General features: G+C 39.4%; 1 protein-coding gene across 3 annotated transcripts in view; it reads left to right on the top strand.

The window, feature by feature from the left end:
* The window catches only part of LOC117967224 (zinc finger and SCAN domain-containing protein 21-like), a 39284-nt gene that overhangs the window by 11647 nt on the left and 3673 nt on the right, over positions 1-23964 (top strand). The window contains exons 1-3 of one of the 3 annotated variants that reach the window (XM_059017621.1): positions 237-1298; positions 4387-4689; positions 22657-22695. In XM_059017621.1, coding sequence (XP_058873604.1) covers positions 971-1298; positions 4387-4689; positions 22657-22695 — 670 coding nt within the window. In that variant the 5' untranslated portion in view covers positions 237-970. Of the gene's footprint in view, positions 1-236; positions 1299-4386; positions 4690-18862; positions 19608-21584; positions 21906-22656; positions 22696-23964 lie in introns of those variants that run through there. The other 2 variants (XM_059017619.1, XM_059017620.1) reach the window with 2 other exon arrangements.

Consider the following 23964-nt stretch of genomic DNA (forward strand, 5'->3'; position numbering starts at 1 on the left):
CAGGAAATGGGAGGCTATGTGAAAATAATGATAGTAAAAGAATGTCAGGAGAGATGGGATGAAAGCATAAAAGGAAGGTTTTATCATAATATCCAGAAAGAGGAGAACAACAGTTGGGTGAACAAAGAGTTGGGAAGGAAAGAGGAAAGAGTGTTGGATAGGTTAAGGATTGGGCATAGTTATTTAAGTAAACATCTTTTAAGATTGGGGAAACATGAAGATGGAAAGTGTGAAAAATGTAAAGTAGCTGAAACAGTAGAACATTATTTATTAAAGTGTGAGAAATATGAGGAGCAGAGAAGGAAAATGGAGAGGAGGCTGAGAGAAATGGAGGTACATGAAGTCAATATAAAGAATTTGCTGGGAAAAGGGAAAGAAGAAGGGAGACTGACTAGAGAAAGGGTACTGACGAAATATATAAAGAAAACAGGAAAAGAAGGGAAGTTATAATAAATAAAGATGACAGAAAAATAAAGTAAAACAAAGACAGACAAAGGACTACAGATAGAGGGCGCTAATCATCTGAAATAATAGATGGGATGCGCCCTATAGATTAACCAGAAGAAGAAGACTATGTGATGATCACAACCGGGCACGCCTACTCTAGTGACGCTATCATTTCGCTTCAGGAAATTGAAGTGTTTGTTTGGTATGCTGGGGAGTGAGAGGATGTCGCGGTTGCTGATTTTACAGGTTTTGATCACCTGCTGTTTAAACTATTAGGTTGGGTTAAAATGCTTCCTATTAATTTATATATTTTGTTCGTTTATTACCTGCATTGGGTTCTAAAAGAGAGTCAATTTTCTGTTTTATTTTTAAAACTCGAGTGGAGCTCGAAAGTTACTCCTTGCAAAAGTAAAACGAGTCTGTTTGTTTTCATTCTTTATCACACTAGAAGTGCTGATTTTATATAAATGTTAATTCTCCAGTAAATAAATACTAAATTAAAACCAAACTGAAACCAGTGAAGATGGAGGTCATTGTCTCCGTGTCGTTCTTTCAAGACGAGCTCGCCTCTACCATCGAGCACGCAGTGAAAGCGGCTGTAGACACCGTCTTGTGCCAAATCACAAAAGTTGTCGGCGGCAAATTCACTGAATTCCGAATGGAAATGGCTGGAAAGGAGAAAGAGAATGAAAGTCTGAAGCTGAGATTGGAAATATCAGAGAGCGAGTTGAAAGCAGTGCGGGAATGCATGAACGCTGCAGATGCAGACATTAAACAACCTCTCAGAAACATGAACCCCGACTGCAATGAACAAGACTTTCAGAGGAACGAGAACCAGGGGTTATTTCAAGGTAAGGTTGATCTTTTTGATGGTGTTGCTTGGTCATGCCAACTCTTTAAATAACCTCTTAGTTAATTTTATTGGTGAGGTCTTGGTTCGAATGAAGACACTTTTAAAGCGCTTATTATGAGTGCTGTTAATAACTCGACTCCACTGTCCTAATAGCACACCAGTCTAATTGATTATCCAGACTATAAGAAAGTACTGGTCTGTGTTTGTAAATCCCACCTAGTCTAATTAAGATTTAAATGAGTTTTCTACGGACTGTAAGAAAGTGCTAGTCTATATTGGTAAACCTTGACCAGTCTCATTAGAAGACTTCAATGGCTATCCTTCTGCTACCTCTTAATAGAATTTGGTTTTGATTACTGTATATACCATGATTTTAAATCGCAGCATTACTGGAGAGCACACTAAATTGCTTTACATACATGTAACCAAGAATGCTTACCGACCAGAAATAAAAACATATATGTTGATGAGTTGACAGATCCATGTGGTGGTGAAGTTCTTCACATTATGCACCCGTCAAACTATGATGGTGTAAAATTAAAACCACACCCAGTATTTATAAAATTCCTTCTGATCCAACTTCCTGAGAGTGTGACTACCACTGATACTGTTACAGTTTTCAGGTAGGAGATCACTAAATTACACTTATGGAGACATTTCTAAAGAGAGGTGAATTTTCAAGTACATTTTAAAAACTTGTTACATTCAAACTAGGTAATCCTAGGGTATAGTTCATCATAGTGACAACGCTATTCTCTTAATAATCTTCAGATTCTCAGCTGTTTAGAAAGGTATAATATGGTATACTTTAGGTAGATATTTGTCTTGATACACAAGCGGAAAGTCACATTATGTCAGTCAGACCTCAAACAGGTAGATTGTTCACCGGAGCAGAAGGTTAAAGGATTGGTTTCTAAAGAACAGAAGAGATCACACTTGTTCAATGTGTTTTGGTTTCCTATATGGATAAAGAGAAATAATTTTGCCTTGTGGCTGTTACCCTCTCAATTTCACAGTGCAAAGTTGTATTAAAAATAATTAAACCGTTGCAGATCAAATAATGTAAAGGTTTTTGTAATTTTTATTATGTTAAATATTCTTCCTAGAGCTGGCGGTCACTGGGTTCCAACTGTAGACATAGGCAATGTGAAAGTATTCTTGCATTAATTTAAATATATTTGTTATTGTGTGTGACTGGGGTTATGTGAATTAAAAGGATATGTACTCGTGTATATATTTTTGCTTGAGGTTTAGCATTACGCATTTTTTAAATATGTTGTTTTCATTTGTATTTGTAAGACTTACGCAGTTTAGAGTTTTGAGGACCTTGCATGACTCCTTAGAAATCTGAACGTTGTGACAAAAGGAAAAAAAAAAAAACACTTGCCGGACAGGCAAAGTATAACTGTAAAACTTTGTTGTCCCTCACACAAATCTTGTTGTCCCGGGCGTCGGGTGATATGAATTGCACACCCCTGCAACAATACCCTTAGTTTTAAACAGGGCAATACCATTATGTTTGTTTGTCAAATATTGCATTTTGTGCCTTTAGGTTAATACTTTTAAGGAAAGGCAAGCAAAAAAAAACAAACCCTACCTCCTTCTAGGAGAGCTAATTAAACTATTTAGATTCTTCTAACTGTTAGTTGGCTAACCTGCTGACTGACAAAATCCAAACATTCACAATAATAAAGTTACAAGAACAGATTCAAGTTCACTGATTTCAGTAATACAGTCTCTTTGTCAGGACTCAGCTCTCTAAACAGGTCCTCACCCTCGCACAGCCACACAGGCTTGTTTACTCAGGACTTTTATACCAACCTTCTCACAGTAAATTACACACAGCTGCCTCAGGTCAGGCATTCTGGGACTACATTTTACTTCCCACCATTTTATCACAGTATTTAAGAACATAAGAACATAAGAAAGTTTACAAACGAGAGGAGGCCATTCAGCCCATCTTGCTCGTTTGGTTGTTAGTAGCTGATTGATCCCAGAATCTCATCAAGCAGCTTCTTGAAGGATCCCAGGGTGTCAGCTTCAACAACATTACAGTATTTAAGCCATGGTGTACAGACTCTGGGTTATGTGAGGCCCATTTCCATATACTTTACCACACTGGTTATACGCCATCTACTGGATTAGGTTTTGTTACAGTATTTTTAAAGAGACATTAATTTTGGATACATACCCTGAAAACGCATCCCCCATTTAGCCATGGATATTTTAGAATACTTTTTGTAATAAGTATAAGGGTCAGTTGTACAGAAAATGCATTTCAAATTCCAGTCTAACACATACAAATAATTGAGGGGTTTACTTTGATACAATCCCTGAGCCAAGGCAAATAACACAGAAGGTTGACAGTTAAAAATAACTCAGCATTTGTGTAATTTGTAATTTTATTGGATGCAGAAAAATGCGGGGGGCGTGGGGAGGATGTGATATGCTGTACAGGGGATCGTGGTGATTGAAGTTCTGCGCTGGTAAAAATAGCCAAAAAATAACCAAACCACCAAAGACAACATTTACCCGCTAGGTGCTTTCAAAACAAGCCACATTTGTCTGGAAAACCTCCAGTCTGTCAGCACTGATCAAGGGGGAGTAGCCTGAAGGTCACATGCGAGACGCGTGCTTTACCTATTAAACGTTACCTCAAGTCCAATGTACAGATAAAACGTGAATTCATATAATCTGTTTTAGAAAAATCAATATTTTGAATTGCCGTTCCGGTATTTTAAAATGCAGAACTGCATGTAAGGTTGGTGGTAAAACCAGCATATGTTACTTCAGCCTTGTATAAACAACATGCCGCAATGTTTGATGCGATACAGCCATCCTTTTTAGATTTTTTTATTAGGAAATGATTCCACACGTGACTTTCTTTTGCAGAATTTAAGCAGCTATGCTTCTGCCATATTTCCTTTTGTGTTAGCACTGCTCACATTACATGTTCTTGTGGGAAGTGATTATCTTGCGAGATAATAGCCAATAGCCAATCGCAATATACCCGTATATTGGTATTATCACACACTCCTACCGACTAGTAAGTAAGTTATCATTTTGTACAATTTGCTTTCACACAGATCTCAAAGAATCTGAAGCACAGGAGGGGCCAAGGATAGAAGCAGTTCACACACAAGAGGAGTCCTTTGACCAGGAGTGGTGTGCAAGTCTAAAGCAGGTTACAGAGCTGACATGTGTTAAAGATGAAGAGGTCCCTCAACTGGAATGTGTTCCTATTAAAGAGGAATTCATAGAACAGGAATGTGTCCCCATCGCAGAGGAAGTTCCTACTGAAAATAATGTCTGTACACTTGAGGAGAACAACAAGCTGGGATCCAGCCTGTGTGATGAGTGTCCACCTGAATGTGAACTGGGATTTAGAGGTAATCATACAAAACAAGAAACATTGAGCTGACTATTAATCTTGCAGAAACTGGTTGCTAAACTCCTGAAGTGTTAGATGTAAGCTAGGGAGGCTGCCCAACAACTTGCAACATAACTATCCTTGCTGCTGTGACCCTGCTAGATGTGCACCCACTATCATGCCTGTTCTGAATGCAGTTAGATCTTTGCCTTTCCCTGTTTCTGGTAGACTGTTTGCAGTTGTGCTGCTCCCACAGCTTTATAGTGGTGCTGGGATCACATGTCTCATCACTGGGTGATGCCAAATGTCAAATTGGGTCGCTAAGTGTCACCAGAAGAAACATTTCAATACAGCATTTGCATATAAATCAGTGACTGGTAAATGTGAGTGATATTAACTGGAGTGTGTTAATAATCAAAGGGATATTATCAAGCATTTGTCCTTGTTCTGCCTGGCAAACTTCTGTGTGATGATAATAAAATTAGGCTGGTATTAACAGGAGTGATATTAAGCGGGTTTGACTGTATTCTCATCAGAGTTCACTCTAGGAGTTGGTCATGGTTATGATGGGAAGCCCTGCAGAAGAGTGAATGTGTAAGAATGCTGTACAATAACCTTTGTCTCGTCTCTTTTTCTCTAGCTACAAAAGGGAATCTTACAGGAGGGACTCCATTTCCCTGTGCTGATTGTGAGAAGAGATTCAGTTATTTATCACAGCTTGAAGTCCACCAGTGCTTTCACACAGCAGAGAAACCTCATCACTGCTCTGTGTGTGGGAAGAGATTCACACAGTTAGGAAATCTTCAATCACACCAGCGCATTCACACGGGAGAGAAACCTTATCAATGCACAGAGTGTGGGAGGAGTTTCACGCAGTTACAAAATCTTAAAAGACACCAGCGCATTCACACAGGAGAAAAACCTTATTACTGCACTGAGTGTGGGAAGAGTTTCACGCTGTTACAAAATCTTCAATCACACCAGCGTGTTCACACAGGAGAGAAACCTTACTACTGTGCTGAGTGTGGGAAGAGATTCACAAAGTTAGGAAATCTTCAATCACACCAGCGTGTTCACACAGGAGAGAAACCTTATCACTGTGCTGAATGTGGAAGGAGTTTCTCATATTTAAGTAACTTGAAAATCCACATGCGGACTCACTAAAAGAGAAATCAACGTAGTGAATTTCTGAAGAGTCACTTCTCAAACCTTAGAAGACAGCATAAAATTCACATGCAAGTTCAGTCAATTACTGTGACTTGGAGAGGACACAAGATAATTAGCATAATTTCAGCCACTTGAGGACATGAAAGTCTTTAGACTAGTCTAAACTGTTGCCATGGAAACCATAAACCTGTAGATACATCATGACTTCTCACCGTATGTTGTGGCTCTACTAACATGGTCCGAGAAAAGAAAGCGTTTTTAAAGACAGGGTAGTCCTCTGGAGGTTTATTCTGACACAGATAATCAAAAGGTTACTTCTGCTGAGCCATACAATCATGAAATGATCTGAAGAATTAAAAGGACAGATTCAGACCTGCTACAGGTAGAAACCACAGTGTCCCTGAGGTGTTACAGATTTGTTTGGGTCTGAGATTCTATGCAACTGGGTTTTTTTTTTAATTCTGTAGGGGATTTTTTTGGGTCTACATAAATCTACTGCTTCAAGAATAATGTATAGAGTTTCTCAGGAACTTGCAACTAAATTAACATCCTTTCCACTGGAGTTGTCTACACTAAACAGAATTAAAGCTGATTTTTGCTGGTTTTCCAAATGTTGTAGGTGCAATTGATGGGACTCTGTGACAGAAAGACAATGATTCTTGGTTGTAAATCTCCCTCCCGACCTGTGAGGGCGCTAAGCAGCGAGAACAGAGATCTTTGGACGGGCTGGTCTGACAGTTCTTTCCCAGGGTCGGGAAGTCGGCCAGCCTGGATGAAGACGAGACTCCGTTGCAAGAACGCATTGACCCGGAAGGGAAACAACGTGGCAGCCGCAGATTGGAGAGGCGGCTGCACTCGTTTACCAAGGGGTCATGTGTGACAGCATAAAAGGGGACGGAGAATCGCAATCTGTTCCTTCACATTGGTTTGGTAAACTAGAACCGAGAAGGACTGAGAGAGACCTGTGAGAAAACAGCATCGTCGGTGTTGTGTTTTGTTTGTCTTGTTTGTTATATTTTGCTAGACGGATAAACAAGTCTCCGGAGCTGTTGCCAAGGGCCAGCACTGAACTGGAAAATCACTTCACCACTGTCGCTAAATAAACTTGTATCACCCACCACAAGCACTACTGCACGCACCCAGGACTGGTGACCGTGTTAGTATTACTGTAGGGCGGGTATCGTGTTTGTTATTTGGGACTGTAATCCTGTTAGTGTACACATTGTTGTGTATTACCGGAGGATTATTGTTTTGGTCACCAGACCTGGATAAAAGAAATAAAGTCCTTTCCAAACCAGATTATAAATCTGTGTGTTTCATTACTGCACTGCATCACCCCTGCACCTGCATCCACTCTGCCACAGACTTGCATAAAAATTCAAACTCAATAAGGTTACCATAGCATAAATGTTCAAATGGTGTGTGATGCTAAACTGCAAATTATCAACTGTGTGCCTCGCTGGCCCGGAGGTACTCATGACGCGCATATCCTAAAACGTTCAGCTATATAAGATGCTTTTGAAAATAGGGCCTGCTTGGAAACGGGGGATATCAACTAAAGCCTTTGCTATTTTCTTTCTTTCTTTCTTTCTTTCTTTCTTAGCAGACGCCCTTATCCAGGGTGACTTAGTCGTAAGCAAATACATTTCAAGAATCACAGTACAAGTAATAATACAATAAGAGCAAGATAAATACAGTGACTTTGGTTCAAGCAAGTACAAGTGTGACAAAATACAATTCAATAATACAGCAGATAACAGTGTCAGTGATAGTTACATCAGGATATGATTAAATACAAAATACTACAGATTAAACACTTGGCAGATTACAATACTCTGAAGTACAGGATTAAATGCAGTAAAATCAGTCCAGGAATTGAAGCTCATGCGTTACAATAGGCCATGTTACATGAGTGTTTGCTTTTCTCGAGACATCTGTTTCTCGTGAAATAAACGTGGATATGGTGCCTTTTTGTGTTTACATGTGAAGACGACTCATTTCTCTTTGGAACGCCTCCTTTTCCCCGAACGCTATGCAAATGAAGGAGAGGGGGAGGGGGGTCAGATTTAAATTAGCCATGCTGACGGCCCACTTAGTTTCTCGTGCTGTTAACCGTGAAAGCCCCCAAAATGCTGTTTACATGAGCAGAGAAAAGTTTCACGAGAGAGAATCCATATGTCATCGTGTTTGACGTAAATGGTTATTAAAGATCTGATTTGCTGATGGATAGTGCATGCTTTTTTAATAATATGTTTTAGGGTTGTCACCCAGTAGTATCCGAAGCAGTGGGCTAAAATATATACTGAATACCTAGTGTACAAGACTTTGTACACTAGGTATTCAAACATACTGAAACATACTAAATATACGATAACACAAATCATTTTAATTTCGAAAACTGAGCACCGTCCGTCCCTCCCTGCTCCATCTCGTGTTATCCAGAGCCAAACCTTTAATTTCTTCATTTGCCATCTCGACAGCAAAGCGTTGTATAGCATAAGCTGTATTTAAAGAAATGTCTCGAAACCCCTCTGGTGTTTTTTTTGTTAAATGCCCAGACGACCAAAAAAATTGAATGCAAACTGCAAGCGACTCGTATCATGGAGGCATAACCAATCTCTGGGGTCACACGACAAGCGTAAGTTCATATTATTAGTAGTAGTATTTATATTTTTAGTAATAGTAAAATGTGACTGATAACCTGCTTGGAACGGTGACTGTTAAATAAATCTTCGTCCGCTGCAGTTGGTGCTGCTGCAATGCAAGCGTAATGTATAGATCACAAGCAGCCTCAATTACGTGTAAATAAACAACGTGTATTTATTTTGATTTAAATTACAAAAACACGATTACTGTTCTATGGAACATATTTTTATGTGGATGTTTTATTTCATTTATATGGATTACCTGTAAAATAATAGGATTGTCAATCAAATACAAACAAGTAGCTATAATGACTTCACCAATAAATTATGCAAATGAGTACCATCGAAGGTTTTTTTTAAGGTTTCTGACCTTAATCGCGTGATAAATTGTTAACTTTTAGATTTGCAGCATTGACTCATCATTTATGTTCACAACCCTCCTTCCATGTGAATTGTGACACACAATACATACAGTACAGTTGTGAATATATTAGGGTAGCTGCATTTCAACAAAACGAGTAAAGGCAACGCTTAAAAGTGTTTTTCTATATTCTTTCGTATGTGATATTCCAGTGAAAAAAGAATGGATATTAAACACAAAAAAGTACGTTTTACTTCATGGTAAGAGCTGACAATTCTGATAAAGACAGGAAATTGTCAAGTAAGGCCGCCACTGCACCCTGGTGACGACAAATGTTGTCTGAAGTGAACCCACCTACTGTACCAGTGAAGCAGTGTGTGCTGGAAAGCCTTGTCAGAGCATGGGTCAGGTAAGGGCGCAGTGGAAGCCTTACTTGACAATTTCACGTCTTTTTCAAAATTGTCAGCTCATACTGTCAAGTAAAACATAGATTTTTTTTTTTTTGTGTTTAATATATAGTAATCTGCTTCATGTCTGACTGCGTTGGGACCAGAGTAAGGGCAGATATGTAAAAAGGAGTATGAATGAAGCCTGTTTTAAATACCATTCACCGCTGTAACAATTACTATATTCACACAATTATTGTTTGGAGATTCAGCTTTTATTAGGGAGCTCCCTTAAATCCCTTGTTTAGAAAGATACAGGGCATTAACACTAGAAGGACCAGAGATATACTCATACCCAAAAGCCCCGCAGCAGTCTTTCTGACGGCTGTATTCAAAACACTGTAAAGAGTATATCGAAAGGAGAAACAGTCGGATGTAATTCGTTTTTTTTTTTATTGTGTACGTCACATGAACATCTAAACAACCGAAGCATGCATATATATATAGCATTCCACAGGGATGCTGGCTCATGTTGACTCCAATGCTTCCCACAGTTGTGTCAAGTTGGTTGGTAGTGGATCTCTACTCCGAATAGCTCGTTCCATCTCATCCCACAGATGCTCAATTGGATTGAGATCTGGTGACTGGGCAGGCCACTGCAGTAAGCTGAATTCACTGTCATGTTCGTGGAACCATTCCTGGACAATCCTAGCCTTGTGGCATGGGGCACTATCCTGCTGAAAAAATCCATTAGCAGATGAATACACTGCTGCCATGAAGGGATGCACCTGATTGGCAATGATGTTCAGATATCCTGTGGCATTCAAATGTTGCTCCACTTTCATCAAGGGTCCCAATGTGTGCCATGAAAACACACCCCACACCATCACACCACCACCAGCCTGCAATGTTGACACGCGGCATGATGGATGCATGTACTCATGTGGTTTTCTCCATACCCTAGTCCTCCCATCAGCGTGAAACAGCAGGAACCGGGATTCATCAGACCAGCCAATGTTTTTCCAATCCTCCAGTGTCCAGTGTTTTCATTCCTTAGCCCACTGCAACCGCAGTTTCTTGTGTTTTGCTGAAAGAAGTGGAACTCTGTTAGGTCGTCGGCTGCCATACCCCATTCGTGTCAAGGTACGACGAGTTGTGCATTCTTTTATGGGTCTTTCGGCACCAATGTTGTACTGGACTGTCAGTTGACTAACTGTAGCCCGTCTGTTGCTCTGCACAATTCGTGTCAGCCTCCTTTGGCCTCTTTCATCAATGAGCCGTTTTCGACCACTGGCCTGCCGTTGGCTGGATGTCCTTTGGGTGGTGGACCATCCTTGATACACACGGGAAACTGCTGAGCATGAAAAACCCAGCAGCGTTGCAGTTCTTGACGCACCTGGCACCTACTACCATACCCCGTTCAAAGGCACTTACTGTAAATCTTTTGTCTTGCCCATTTACCCTCTGAATGGCACAAATACACAATCCATGTCTCAATTGTGTCAAGGCTTAAAAATCCTTCTTTAACCTGTATCCCCTTCATCTACACTGATTGAAGTGAATTTAACAGGTTACATCAATAAGTGATCATAGCTTTCACCTGGATTCACCTCGTCAGTCTATTTCATGGAAAGAGCAGGTGTTCCTAATGTTTTGTACACTCAGTGTGTATATACAATGACATTAGAAATGTGTGTAGCAAAGGAGAAGCCATACTAATTGGGGGATTTCAACTTCCCCCATATAAAATGGGAAAACCCAATGGGGGGCACGACGGACGAAATTGAAATGGTGGAAATGACAAATGACTGCTTCCTAACGCAATTTGTCAAGGCACCGACTAGAGGGGCGGCATGCCTTGATTTAGTCTTTTCAAATAATGAAGACAGAATAACTGAAACAGAGGTCAGAGAGCCATTGGCAAACTCAGACCACAACATGGTCTCATTTGAAGTGATTTTTAAAACCCCCAAAGTAATGACTAAAGCTAAGGTTTACAATTTTAGAAAAGCAAACTATGAAGGTATATAACAGAGACTAACAGAAGTAGCTTGGAGTAAAATAGAGAAAACATCCACAGAAAAAGGATGGCTGTTTTTTAAAAATGTAGTACTAGAGGCACAAAACAATTACATCCCAAAAGTAGACAAATCTAAATCTAAAACAAAATGGCCAAAACGGTTTAATAGATCAATTAAAAAAAATTATTCAGCATTTTAAAAGGGACCAAAAACAAAGTACATAGAAAGAGTACTTGGAATTGCAAACACAAGTCAAAAAGGAAGTTAGAAAGGCCAAGAGAGAGATAGAAATCAATATTGCTAAGGGGGCTAAAACCATTTCCAAAATGTTTTTCCAATACTATAACAGCAAGAGAACATTCAAAGAGGAGGTTAAATGTCTAAGAGACACAAATGGCAAAATCATAGATGAAGAAAAAAAAATAGCAAATATATTAAATGATTACTTTTCACAGGTTTTTACAAAGGAGGACACGGACAACATGCCCCACATGTTGACCTGTTCCTATCCAGTTTTAAATAACTTTAGCATAACAGAGGCAGAAATGTTAAAGGGACTAGGAGCTCTTAAAATAAACAAATCCCCTGGGCCAGATGAGATCCTCCCAATAGTGCTCAAAGAAATGAAAGAAGTTATTTACAAACCGCTAACCAAGATCCAGAAAGCTTTTGACAAAGTCCCGCATAAAAGATTAATTCTCAGACTGAACGCAGTAGGGATTCAAGGAAATGCATGCACATGGATTAGGGAGTGGTTAACATGTAGAAAACAGAAAGTACTGATTAGAGGAGAAACCTCAAAATGGAGCGAGGTAACGAGTGGTGTACCACAGGAATCAGTATTAGGTCCTCTGCTATTCCTAATCTACATTAATGATTTAGATTCTGGTATAGTAAGTAAACTTGCTGTAGTTTCTAGACAGGAGCCTTCCTGTGTGCACCACGATTTCAGCCATGCATTTTGATTTTGTATTTCCAGCTGTCCATATGGTCCTTTGCAAGGTGCCGGCAGTATCCCAGAAAATACCACAGTTTTGGTCTTGTCTTTTAATTTCCTTCCTAGCTCTTTTGCAGGGATCTTGGCCTGTCTCTTCCAATGTTGTTTGTACCGATGTGGACGACTACTACCGGGTCGTCTCCTGTTCGTTCTAGGAGCCTGTCCACGTTCTCAGTGATGCTTGACAGAGGCTCCTGGAAGGCAGCACACTGTTGTAGTAAGGGGGTCCAAACTGCGAACTGAACTTGATGTGTTTCTCAGTATGGAGTCCCCAACAGTCATGACCTCCCTTCTTTTTGCTGCCTGGTCAGCACTGTTTATAGGGTCCTGGGTGTTGTTCCTTTCATTCTCTTGACGTTGGTTTTGGTCATCTAAATGTTGAAGTGGCACAAATTTGTTGGATGTCTGGATTTCTGGTGGTTGTGTTTGACTAAGTTTCTTTTTTTCCCTGCTTCTGCCTATCTGAACCCAGCTGTTTCGGCTCTCTTCCATCTCCCTGGTGGCTTTCAGTCTGCTAGGTGTGCAGACTTCCATGAATCGTGGGTGTGTCAGCTCCTCAAGCTCCTGTTGCTTAATAATAATCATCTTTAATTTATACAGTGCCTAAATGCAGAGCATCTCAAAGCGCTGTACAATATAAAACACAGTAACAAAAAAACACAGCAGGTACACAGACAATACATATTTTTAGCTGAAGATATAAAACAAAGCAGTACATAATTCCAAATTACATAAAACCCTAACTCTGATGCAAAGCCAATAGATAAAAATGCATTTTTAGTTTTTTGTTTATTTTTTAATATCTACGGTTTTGGAGTGCTTGATTGCCTGCGAGAGATCATTCCAGAACCTGTGTGCATAACAGCAAAATGCCAGATCACCCATAGAACGAAGCCTAGTTTTAAGGATTCTTAACAGGCCAGAGGTCGCAGGGCGCAAATGTACTTTAACAGGTCTGAGATGTAGCTGGGAGCCAGACCGTTAAGGGCATTATAAGTTATCAATAACATTTTAAAATTGATCCTGCTCTTAACAGGCAACCAATGCAAGGAAGCCAGAACTGGTGTGATACGTACACACAATTTGGATACTGTTAAAACACAAGCAGCAGAACCATGGATATGCTGTAGCCTGCCTAGAGCAGCCTTTGAGGCACCAACAAGCAAGGCTTTGCAGTGGTCAAGCCAGGAGGAGACAAAGCCAGCACCAGCCTCACCGCATCAGACAGGGAAAGAATAGAATGCAAACAGACTGTATTCAGGAAATGGAAAAAAGACACCTTAGTGACATTGCTAACATGAGCCTTAAACTAGGGTTGAAAAAAACACTTGGGAATCGTATGTCGACCGCTGTAATTCAGATAGAAATTATTAGTCAGCATTTCTTGATAAGGGAGAAATGCGCATAAATACCATGGTGTTGGACATACTCAGTCTCAGACAAACTGACTTTCTCATCAAAATATCTGTGATGTTTGAGGACTTGCGTAGAATTGTTTTATTATGTCGGACCGTTCTCAATACACTAGAGCAGAAGCAATCTTCATACTTACAGTGCCTATGGTAAGTATTCACCCCCCTTGGACGTTTTCACAGTTTCTTGTGTTACAACCTGAAATCTTGATGCATTTAAATAGGATTTTTTTTCCTTTGATTTACATAGCTGTAGCAAAGTGGTAGATTGGTAGCAGGTGTATAGCAGGTGCAGTGCGGATGCAGTAATTCCAATAACAAACAGGCTGATGACCAGCCAGAAAACAATAATGAGTTGGCAATACACAGCAATGTGTATTGCACAGTAATGAAAAAGGGTTGCAGCCTCGTAAGTAATAGACATGGTACAAAACACACACAATTAGACACACAGGATCACAGGTCCAAAGTGAGTGCTCTCAGTGCTTGTGGTGAAGTACAATATATTACGTACTATTGGTAAAAAACAAGTGCTGTGGTGATCCGGCTTTGTGCTGGCCCCTGGCATTGGTTCCTTGCATTGGTTGCCTGTTAAGAGCAGGATCAATTTTAAAATGTTACTTAACTTATAATGCCCTTAACGGTCTGTCTCCCAGCTACATCTCAGACCTGTTAAAAAAGTACACTTGCGCCCTGCAACCTAAAACTAGGCTTCGTTCTATGGGTGATCTGGCATTTTGCTGTTATGCACACAGGCTCTGGAATGATCTCTCGCAGGCAAACAAGGACTCCAAAACCGTAGATATTAAAAAAAATAAATAAATAAAACCAACTAAAAATGCATTTTTATCTATTGGCTTTGCATCAGATTTAGGGTTATATGTAATTTGGAATTGTGTACTGCTTTGTTTTTTATCTTCAGCTAAAAATATGTATTGTCTGTGTACCTGCTGTGTTTTTTTGTTTCTGTGTTTTGTATTGTACAGCGCTTTGAGATGCTCTGCATTTAGGCGCTACATAAATGATGATGACGACGATGATAATGGTGATGATTATTATTAAGCAACAGGAGCTTGAGGAGCTGACACACTGGAATTGTGTTTAGCTGTCTAGTGCTATTTAACAAAACAAACACAGACAGTTACTAAACAGAAAATACCAACAAAACACTTATGAACTCTATTTTATTTTGGGGATATCTCCCGGTCCTTCCAGTCTCCTCGTATCTCTGAAACCCAAGCGAAGGAAAAGATTTACAATTCTCCGGCCCCCTTTATGCAATCATACATGACCCCTTGGTAAATGATTGCAGCTGACTCTATTGCCTGCAACCTCGTTTACCTTCCAGGTCAATACGTTCCTGCACTGGAGTCTCGCCTTTTTGGCCTTTTCTGGCCTGTATGGAAGAGTGGCAAGAAGGAAGCCATTTCTGAAAAAAGCCCATGTAAAGTCCTGCTTGGAATTTGCAAAAAGGCATGTGGGAGACTCTGAAAAGATGTGGCAAAAGATTCTGTGGTCCGATGAAACAAAAATTGAACTATTTGGCCTAAATGCAAAGTGTTATGTTTGGTGCAAACCCAACACAGCACATCACCCAGGAAACACCATCCCTACTGTGAAGCATGGTGGTGGCAGCATCATGATATGGGGATGCTTTTCATCGGCAGGGACTGGGAAGCTTGTCAGGGTAGAAGGCAAAATGGGTGGAGCTAAATACAGGCAAATCATTGAGGAAAACCTGCTTCAGTCTGCAAAAGACCTAAGACTGGGACGGAGATTCACCTTTCAGCAGGACAATGACCCCAAGCACACAGCCAAAGCGACACTGGAGTGGCTTAAAAACAAGAAAGTGAATGTGCTAGAGTGGCCCAGTCAAAGCCCAGACTTGAATCCTTTTGAGAATCTGTGGCAAGACTTGAAGATTGCTGTCCGCCAACGATCCCCATCCAACTTGACAGAGCTTGAATGATTTTGCCAATAAGAATGGGTGAATATTGCACGATCCAGATGTGCAAACCTGGTAGAGACTTACCCCAAAAGACTCACAGCTGTAATTGCTGCCAAAGGTGGTTCTACAATGTATTGACTCAGGGTGGTGAATCTAACCAAGACATTTCAGTTTTTTTTTTTTTTTTCATTAACTGTTGTTTCACAATAAAAATTCTCTTGCCTCTTCAAAGTGTTGAGTAGGTTGTGTAAATCAAAGGGAAAAAAATCAATTTAAATGCATCAAGATTTCAGGTTGTAACACAACAAACTGTGAAAATGTCCAAGGGGGGTGAATACTTTCTATAGGCAGTGTAATTGTAACTCAAGAGGAATTAATTATATTGGTATGGTGTCGAACTTATATTTATTGGTGTTTGACGTACAGGTCTAAAATGACTCTGTACAAATGTTAAAATAAAACTTTAAACATAATTAATTTAAATAAGAATTTAACAGAATTACTTACAGGTACTTAAACAGGAGAAAACTTTTAGTTAATCACAATGCAATTCAAAATCAAAATAAGAAAATAATTACAATATACCCCTGGATACATGTCAATTATCATATGGATGCATTCAATTTCATGTATAGTATCTGTCATAGTATCTGTGAAACCCATATAGAGGTGTTCTGTATAGGTTATATGAAGACAAGCACCTATATGGTACAATATCGTTAGAAAGATAACATTGCTTGCAATATAAAAGATAAAAAAATATGGTGACTTTTACTTATAGTGTTCTATATTCAATATACAGAGTATCTTCTTTCTAACTCAGAAAGAAAGGACATTCTTTGCAAAAGACTCCAGTCCTGCTTAGAGTTGCTTTATATAGAAGTCGCAGTCTCTACCATGTGTCTATTTACATAGGAGTCACAGGGGGTGATGTAAGTATAGACGCAATGCAAATAATTGCGGATGCAAAATTCAAATTGCATTGTAGGCAATTATTTTGCATTGCGCCCTATGTAAGCTTAAGAGCAATGCAAATTACTCAACACATACAAATAATGATCCACAGTTATGGTGTCTGTGGAAGGAACAAGAAAGACAATTACCAAGGAACCACAAGGGGCAACTGGACAAAAAACGCAATCAAAATGCTTACCTTTGGTTGTTACTGAGACACCGCTGTTCCACCACTCACCTCTAGAGGTCGCTTTAAAGAGGACTTTGGCATCAAGTGAGATTGAAACAGGAAAACACCTGGTGGAGGGATTATGTGTGTGTGTGTGTGTGTGACAGAATTTGACCAACACTACTGACCCGTAAATAATAAACACACCTGATAGCTAACAGTGAAACTGCATACAGTCTGGGTTATTACAGTTGACAAACAACCACTGTCACAATATATATACTTATGTGTTTAATCAAGTTTACAAATATAGCCACTTTTACTTTACCTTATGAAATTATAAATACAGTAATGCATGGCTCACCTAGCTGTCTCCGTAAAGCAGGTTTCCTGACTCACTTTCATCAAATCTGTAATAAAAATGCTAACTAATGGTAAAAAGACAAGTATATGGTTCTTCACTAATTTGGGGACACCCAAAAATACAATTCAAACAGAAATCCTTTACAAATCAACAGTGGAAGGATAAAGGTATTCGAGAGATTACTCATCTACCTGGAGAAACTAAACGAATGTCATTTAGATCCTTACAAGAACAGTTTAGATTACCAGAAGATGGACTCTTGACCGGAGGGTCGTGGGTTCAATCCCAGGTGGGGGACACTGCTGCTGTACCCTTGAGCAAGGTACTTTACCTAGATTGCTCCAGTAAAAACCCAACTGTATAAACGGGTAATTGTATGTAAAAGAAAAAATTATAATGTGTAAAAAATAATGTAATTGTATGTAAAAATAATGTGATATCTTGTAACAGAAAATGTGATATCTTCAGAACAGAAAGTAGGAGGCACTTTTTTACACAGAGAATTGTGAGGGTCTGGAACCAACTCCCCAGTAATGTTGTTGAAGCTGACACCCTGGGATCCTTCAAGAAGCGGCTTGATGAGATTCTGGGATCAATAAGCTACTAACAACCAAATGAGCAAGATGGGCTGAATGGCCTCCTCTCGTTTGTAAACTTTCTTATGTTCTTATGTTCTTAACAATTGTAAGTCGCCCTGGATAAGGGCGTCTCCTAAGAAATACATTAAAAAAAAGATGATTCCAGATTCTATACTCAAATCTTAAACTCCCTTATCAATTATAATAGTCTCAGATTGCAGTGCCCAGCACTGTCACCATTAGAAATATGGCTAAAAAATCAACAAAACTGTGTTTCAAAGATGTATCCTTTTATTAGAGACAGGGTCACCAACAAGCAAACAACTTATAAAGATAAATGGGAGGTGACTCTAAAAAGTAAAATATTAGAAGACTCTTGGTTAAATATTTATAGAAATGTCAAAGTAGCTTCTCCTAATGCTAGATTCAGATCAAAACAGTATCAAATATTCCATAGATCATATTACACCCCGGCAAAGTTATTCAAATGTAAATGAACAAATGCTGATAAATGCTGGAGATGCCTTTCTGAATCTGGGGTATTTGAACATATGATGTGGAATTGTAAAAACATGTAGCAATTCTGGTCAGATGTGTTCTACCATATTTCTAATATACTTGGTCTTTCCATTCCCAAAACCTTAGAGTTAGCTCTGTTAGGGCAGCAGTGTGGAGTAGTGGTTAGGGCTCTGGACTCTTGACCGGAGGGTCGTGGGTTCAGTTCCAGATGGGGGACGCTGCTGCTGTACCCTTGAGCAAGGTACTTTACCTAGATTGCTCCAGTAAAAACCCAACTGTATAAATGGGGAATTGTATGTAAAAGTAATGTGATATCTTGTAACAATTGTAAGTCGCCCTGGATAAGGGCATCTGTTAAGACAAACATAATAATGCTAATAATACAAAATAAAATGATTTTATCATTGCTGCTTTTGGTAAAAAGAGCTATAATGAGTGTATGGCAATGTACAGATCCACCAGATACAGCGCTGTGGAAGAATCTCAAATTACAGGTAATAACTTTAGAAAAGGACTCTACATAGAAAATATTCAACCGAGCTATACCACAATGCTTTGCGCCCAGTGAGACGAAACTAAAGGCGGAGTCGAGTGTATCTGCAGCCAATGACACGGTACGGTTCAAGCAGGCACGCCCACTGCTAGTGACGCTTCCTTTGAGGAAGTTGAAACGTTCGCATTGTTTATGCTGGGGGAGAGAGATGGGTGATATTAAAGTGTTTTAATACCTGCTGTTTAAAGTATTTAGATTTGGTTAAAATGTTTTTTTAATTATCATTTGTTACCTGCATTGAGTTCTGAAACAAAGAGTCTCGTTTCTGTTGTATTTAAGAACTCGTGGAGCGTGTCGCCTGTGTAACTTTGTAACTGTGTAACTTTTTTTTTACTGAGAAAACAAACGTGCTTTAAATTCTAACTACACGATGAAAAGTTACTCCTTGTAAAGCCAGACGAGTCTGTTGTTTGTTTTCTTTCTTTACCACACCAGAAGAGGTGCTGATTATATATTAATTTTCCATTTTAAAAAAAACTAAATTAAAATCAAAGAGGATTCCGCTACTCGAGTCTCAAGCTAACAGTCAGTGAAGATGGACGTCAGTGTCTCCGTGTCGTTCTTTCAAGACGAGCTCGCCTCTACCATCGAGCACGCAGTGAAAGCGGCTGTGGACACCGTCTTGTGCCAAATCACAAAAGTTGTCGGCGGCAAATTCACTGAATTCCGAATGGAAATGGCTGGAAAGGAGAAAGAGAATGAAAGTCTGAAGCTGAGATTGGAAATATCAGAGAGCGAGTTGAAAGCAGTGCGGGAATGCATGAACGCTGCAGATGCAGACATTAAACAACCTCTCAGAAACATGAACCCCGACTGCAATGAACAAGACTTTCAGAGGAACGAGAACCAGGGATTATTTCAAGGTAAGCTTGTTTTATTTTTTTGATGGTATTGCATGGTCATTCCAAGTCTTTAAATAACTTTAGTACATTTTATTGGTGAGGTATTGATTACAATGTATCCTTTTTTCTCATTTTTGTTTTCTTAAATTTAGAGTGACCAGTTATTATTTTTACCCCACTTTTGGAATGTCTAATTATGTGTTTCTTCTCCTCATCTCAGCGAGTCCCCCAAACAGCACAGACGTTCTGAGGGCATGTCAGCATCCTCCGATCTCACAAGCCTAAAGCCAGATTAGGTTTTACACAGCTTTTTTAACACAGGGCACCGATCCCGAAGAACAGGGATAACTGTGTGAATGTGCTCGGTGTCTGACTAGTAGGGTTCGCTGTTGCGCTTTGAGGAGAAGCATAAGAACATAAGAAAGTTTACAAACGAGAGGAGGCCATTCAGCCCATCTTGCTCGTTTGGTTGTTAGTAGCTTATTGATCCCAGAATCTCATCAAGCAGCTTCTTGAAGGATCCCAGGGTGTCAGCTTCAACAACATTACTGGGGAGTTGGTTCCAGACCCTCACAGTTCTCTGTGTAAAAAAAAAAAAAAGTGCCTCCAATTTTCTGTTCTGAATGCCCCTTTATCTAATCTCCATTTGTGACCCCTGGCCCTTGTTTCATTTTTTAGGTCCAAAAAGTCCTCTGGGTCGACATTGTCTATACCTTTTAGGATTTTGAATGCTTGAATCAGATCACCGCTTAGTCTTCTTTGTTCAAGACTGAATAGATTCAGTTCTTTTAGCCTGTCTGCATACGACATGCCTTTTAAACCAGGGATAATTCTGGTTGCTCTTCTTTGCACTCTTTCTAGAGCAGCAATATCCTTTTTGTAACAAGGTGACCAGAACTGAACACAATATTCTAGAGGCAATTTGGATCATTTTTATGTTGTCTTTAGTAACAAGTTTATCATTGTTAGTTATTCTAGTTTTATCTGATTCATGTTGTAAACATTTTAAATGGCACATATATTTATGCTGAGGTGGGAAGTAAATGGTAACATGATAAACATTGACATTGCAGACTGTATTGGATTATTTTTAATAGTTTTGCAGAATAAAAAGCTAATAAGTGTTTCCGACAAGATTCCGAAATACTGTCTAAATAAAAGTAAGGAATTACTTTTGTTTGTTATTCTGTCCTTAACTTGCAGTATGTCAGTCCCAAACTGTTGTTGACATAAATTTCTATATTAAATAAATAGGAAAAAAGTAATATTGTGTTAATCAGATTATTCTGCCTTTAGTTTTATTGCAGCTGTGGTACATTCAGTAGAGCAACAATTTATAAAGGGGTTATTGAGCTGAAACCTCCAGACAAAACCACTGACTTAAACTATCAGCTCTTTACCCGTTTGTTGAGGCATTCTGGGAAATTAAGTATACCATACCTGTTATACTACTGGATTAGGTTTTGTTATGTTATTTTAAAAGATAATTTAATTTGAGATATACCCTATTTAGTCATACAACTATTTAGCCATGGATATTTTAGAATTTTTTGTATGCAGTGTAAGGGTCAGTTGTGCAGGAAATGCTTTTAAAATTCCAGTCTAACGCATACAGATAATTTAGAGAGGTTTAGTTTGATACAATCCCCGATTCAAGGCAAATAACACAGATGTTGATAGGGGTTGTAATAAATATTTTATTTGATAACACAAAAATATAAACCATGGAAATGTGGGTGGAGTGATATTTTCCTTTTTGTATTAGAAAAGTATTTCAGCTTCAATTTGATGCATTGATCACCCCTCTACCACAGATACTTTAGAAGCAATGTTGGATCCAGCCTCATTCCAGCTCAGGGGAATGTAACTGGGACCCCTGTATCCACTTAAAAATAAATAAATAAAATAAAAAACCGCCTCCTCTAAATTGTTCCACTGGAATGACACAATGACATCTCCCAGTAGAATTATAATTGTGTACAATTTGCTTTCACACAGATCCCAAAGAGAGCCATGCTGTCCCTGAATCTGAAGCACAGGAGGGTCCAAGGATAGAATCAGTTCACACCCTAGAGGAGTCCTTTGATCAGGGGTGGTGTGCAAGTCTAAAGCAGGTTACAGAGCTGACATGTGTTAAAGATGAAGAGGTCCCTCGACTGGAATGTGTTCCTATTAAAGAGGAATTCATAGAACAGGAATGTGTTCCCATCAAAGAGGAAGTTCCTGCTGAAAATAATGTCTGTACACTTGAGGAGAACAACCAGCTGGGATCCAGCCTGTGTGATGATTGTCCACCTGAATGTGAACTGGGATGTAGAGGTAATTATACAAAACAAGCAACATTGAGCTGCCTGTTAGTTACTAGACTGTAGAAGTGTGCTGAAGATTTACATTGTTTGTAATCCCACCTCAATTTGATCCTAACCACTATGTCAATGGCTTGCAAGTTGCAACATACCTGTCTTTGCTACTGTGGCATCTGCTAGATGTGCACCCGCTATCTTGCCTGTTTCGAATGCTGTTATATATTTGCCTTTCCCTGTTTCTGGTAGACTGTTTGCAGTTGTGCTGCTCCCACAGCTTTATAGTGGTGCTGGGATCGCATGTCTCATCACTGGGTGATGCCAAATCCAGTCAGGTTGCTAAGTGTCACTGTAACGGGTGCTGAGTGGCTGTGACCTTCACAAGATGGCGCCCTTTACAGAGCAACACACTGGCCACACTTGGGCTTGATGCAGACACACACACACACACACACACACACACACACACACACACACAGGTTAAGTTTCCTAACTTTCAGTTGTCAAAAAAATATTATTAATATAACACAACCATAATATATAGCACTATAATCTGCAATCACTGTTTATTTTTGATAGGGATAGATTTATCCAGGTAGTTAGTTAATTTGTTATGTTTTAAAACTACCGGTGCAATATTGTCTTTACGCGCCGGCATTGTCTGCATAATATCCTCAGGGACATGCGCACCCTGAGGATACGCTGCTCCACAGCCAACAGCTGCGTTTCTCTTTTAAACTAACCCGAGGCGTTTTTTCTTTTTACAGGAAGCACCTCGCCACCCGGATCCTCGATTCAGAACACAGGTAAGAAATGACACTTTGGTTATGATTTACAATAAAACGATGTCCGTGCCGTTTTTAACAAGGGAAGGAATGCGGATCCTTCACAGTCACCAGAAGAAACATTTTAATACAGTACTTGCATGAAAACCTGATCTTTATTATTATTTGTTTATTTAGCAGGCGCCTTTATCCAAGGCGACTTACAGAGACTAGGGTGTGTGAACTATGCATCAGCTGCAGTCACTTAAAACAACGTCTCACTTTTATTCCTCAAAGTGATATTAAGTGGGGTGGAAATCAGTGACTGGTAAATGTGAGTGATATTAACTGGAGTTTGTTGAGGCATTCTGGGAAGTATTTTCACAGTCTTTTAAGTGGTATAACTATATTTTTCTTCCTACTATTTTCTCACAGTATTTAAGCCATGGTGTACAGACTCTGGGTATGCGGGGCCCAATATATTTTCCCTCAATAACTTTTGCATATACAGACAGTCCTCACACTTACAACACAACTGGTTCCTGAAAGTCGCGTTGTAAGTCAAAGCACTTGTTCCCATAGGAACAATGTTATAAATTGGGGTTACGTTCTTGACTGGCCAGATAATACATTTTTACAAAAATGACCCGTTATGTTGTACTCATGAAATATTTATTTAACTCTTTACACTCAGCCCGGTGGTTACGTGCATATTACTCAGGCACCTACCTGGCTTGTTTAAAAGTACAGACTCAGGGCTTTCCAAAGACGTATTCAGTGTGTGTAAGCAGTACTCCTAGCCAGAACTACGATCACCTGAAGTTAAGCCTCTCCTCATGTGACAGAGTTCACAGCTTAGGTTTCATTTTGAGTCCATTGCTCTTATCAGACATTAAGGACAAATAAATAAAAAAAAAAATTAAAAAAAAAAAAAAAAAACGTTTACATGCATAAAAAAACCGCTAGACTGATTCCGGGCGCCCACGACAGGTACTGCAGTTCGGACGCTGAGCATGTGCACATGACGCATGGCCGTGTCTCGCCGTGTCGTAAATGCCATGTCGATATCGTAAAGTCGAAGCAGGGTAATCATGCAAAAGAGTCATAAGTAGTGCCGTGCGTCGTAAGTCGAAGCGTCATGAGTCGAGGATCGCCTGTAATTTACCACACCGGTTATACGCCACGACTGGATTAGGTTTTGTTGTGTTATTTTAAAAGATAATTTAATTTTAATTTTGGATACGTACCCTGAAAATGCATCACCTATTTAGCCATGGATATTTTATAATGTTTTTGTAATGAAGTGTAAGG

The sequence above is a fragment of the Acipenser ruthenus genome, chromosome 57 (assembly GCF_902713425.1).
Source record: "Acipenser ruthenus chromosome 57, fAciRut3.2 maternal haplotype, whole genome shotgun sequence".
NCBI lineage: Eukaryota > Metazoa > Chordata > Actinopteri > Acipenseriformes > Acipenseridae > Acipenser > Acipenser ruthenus.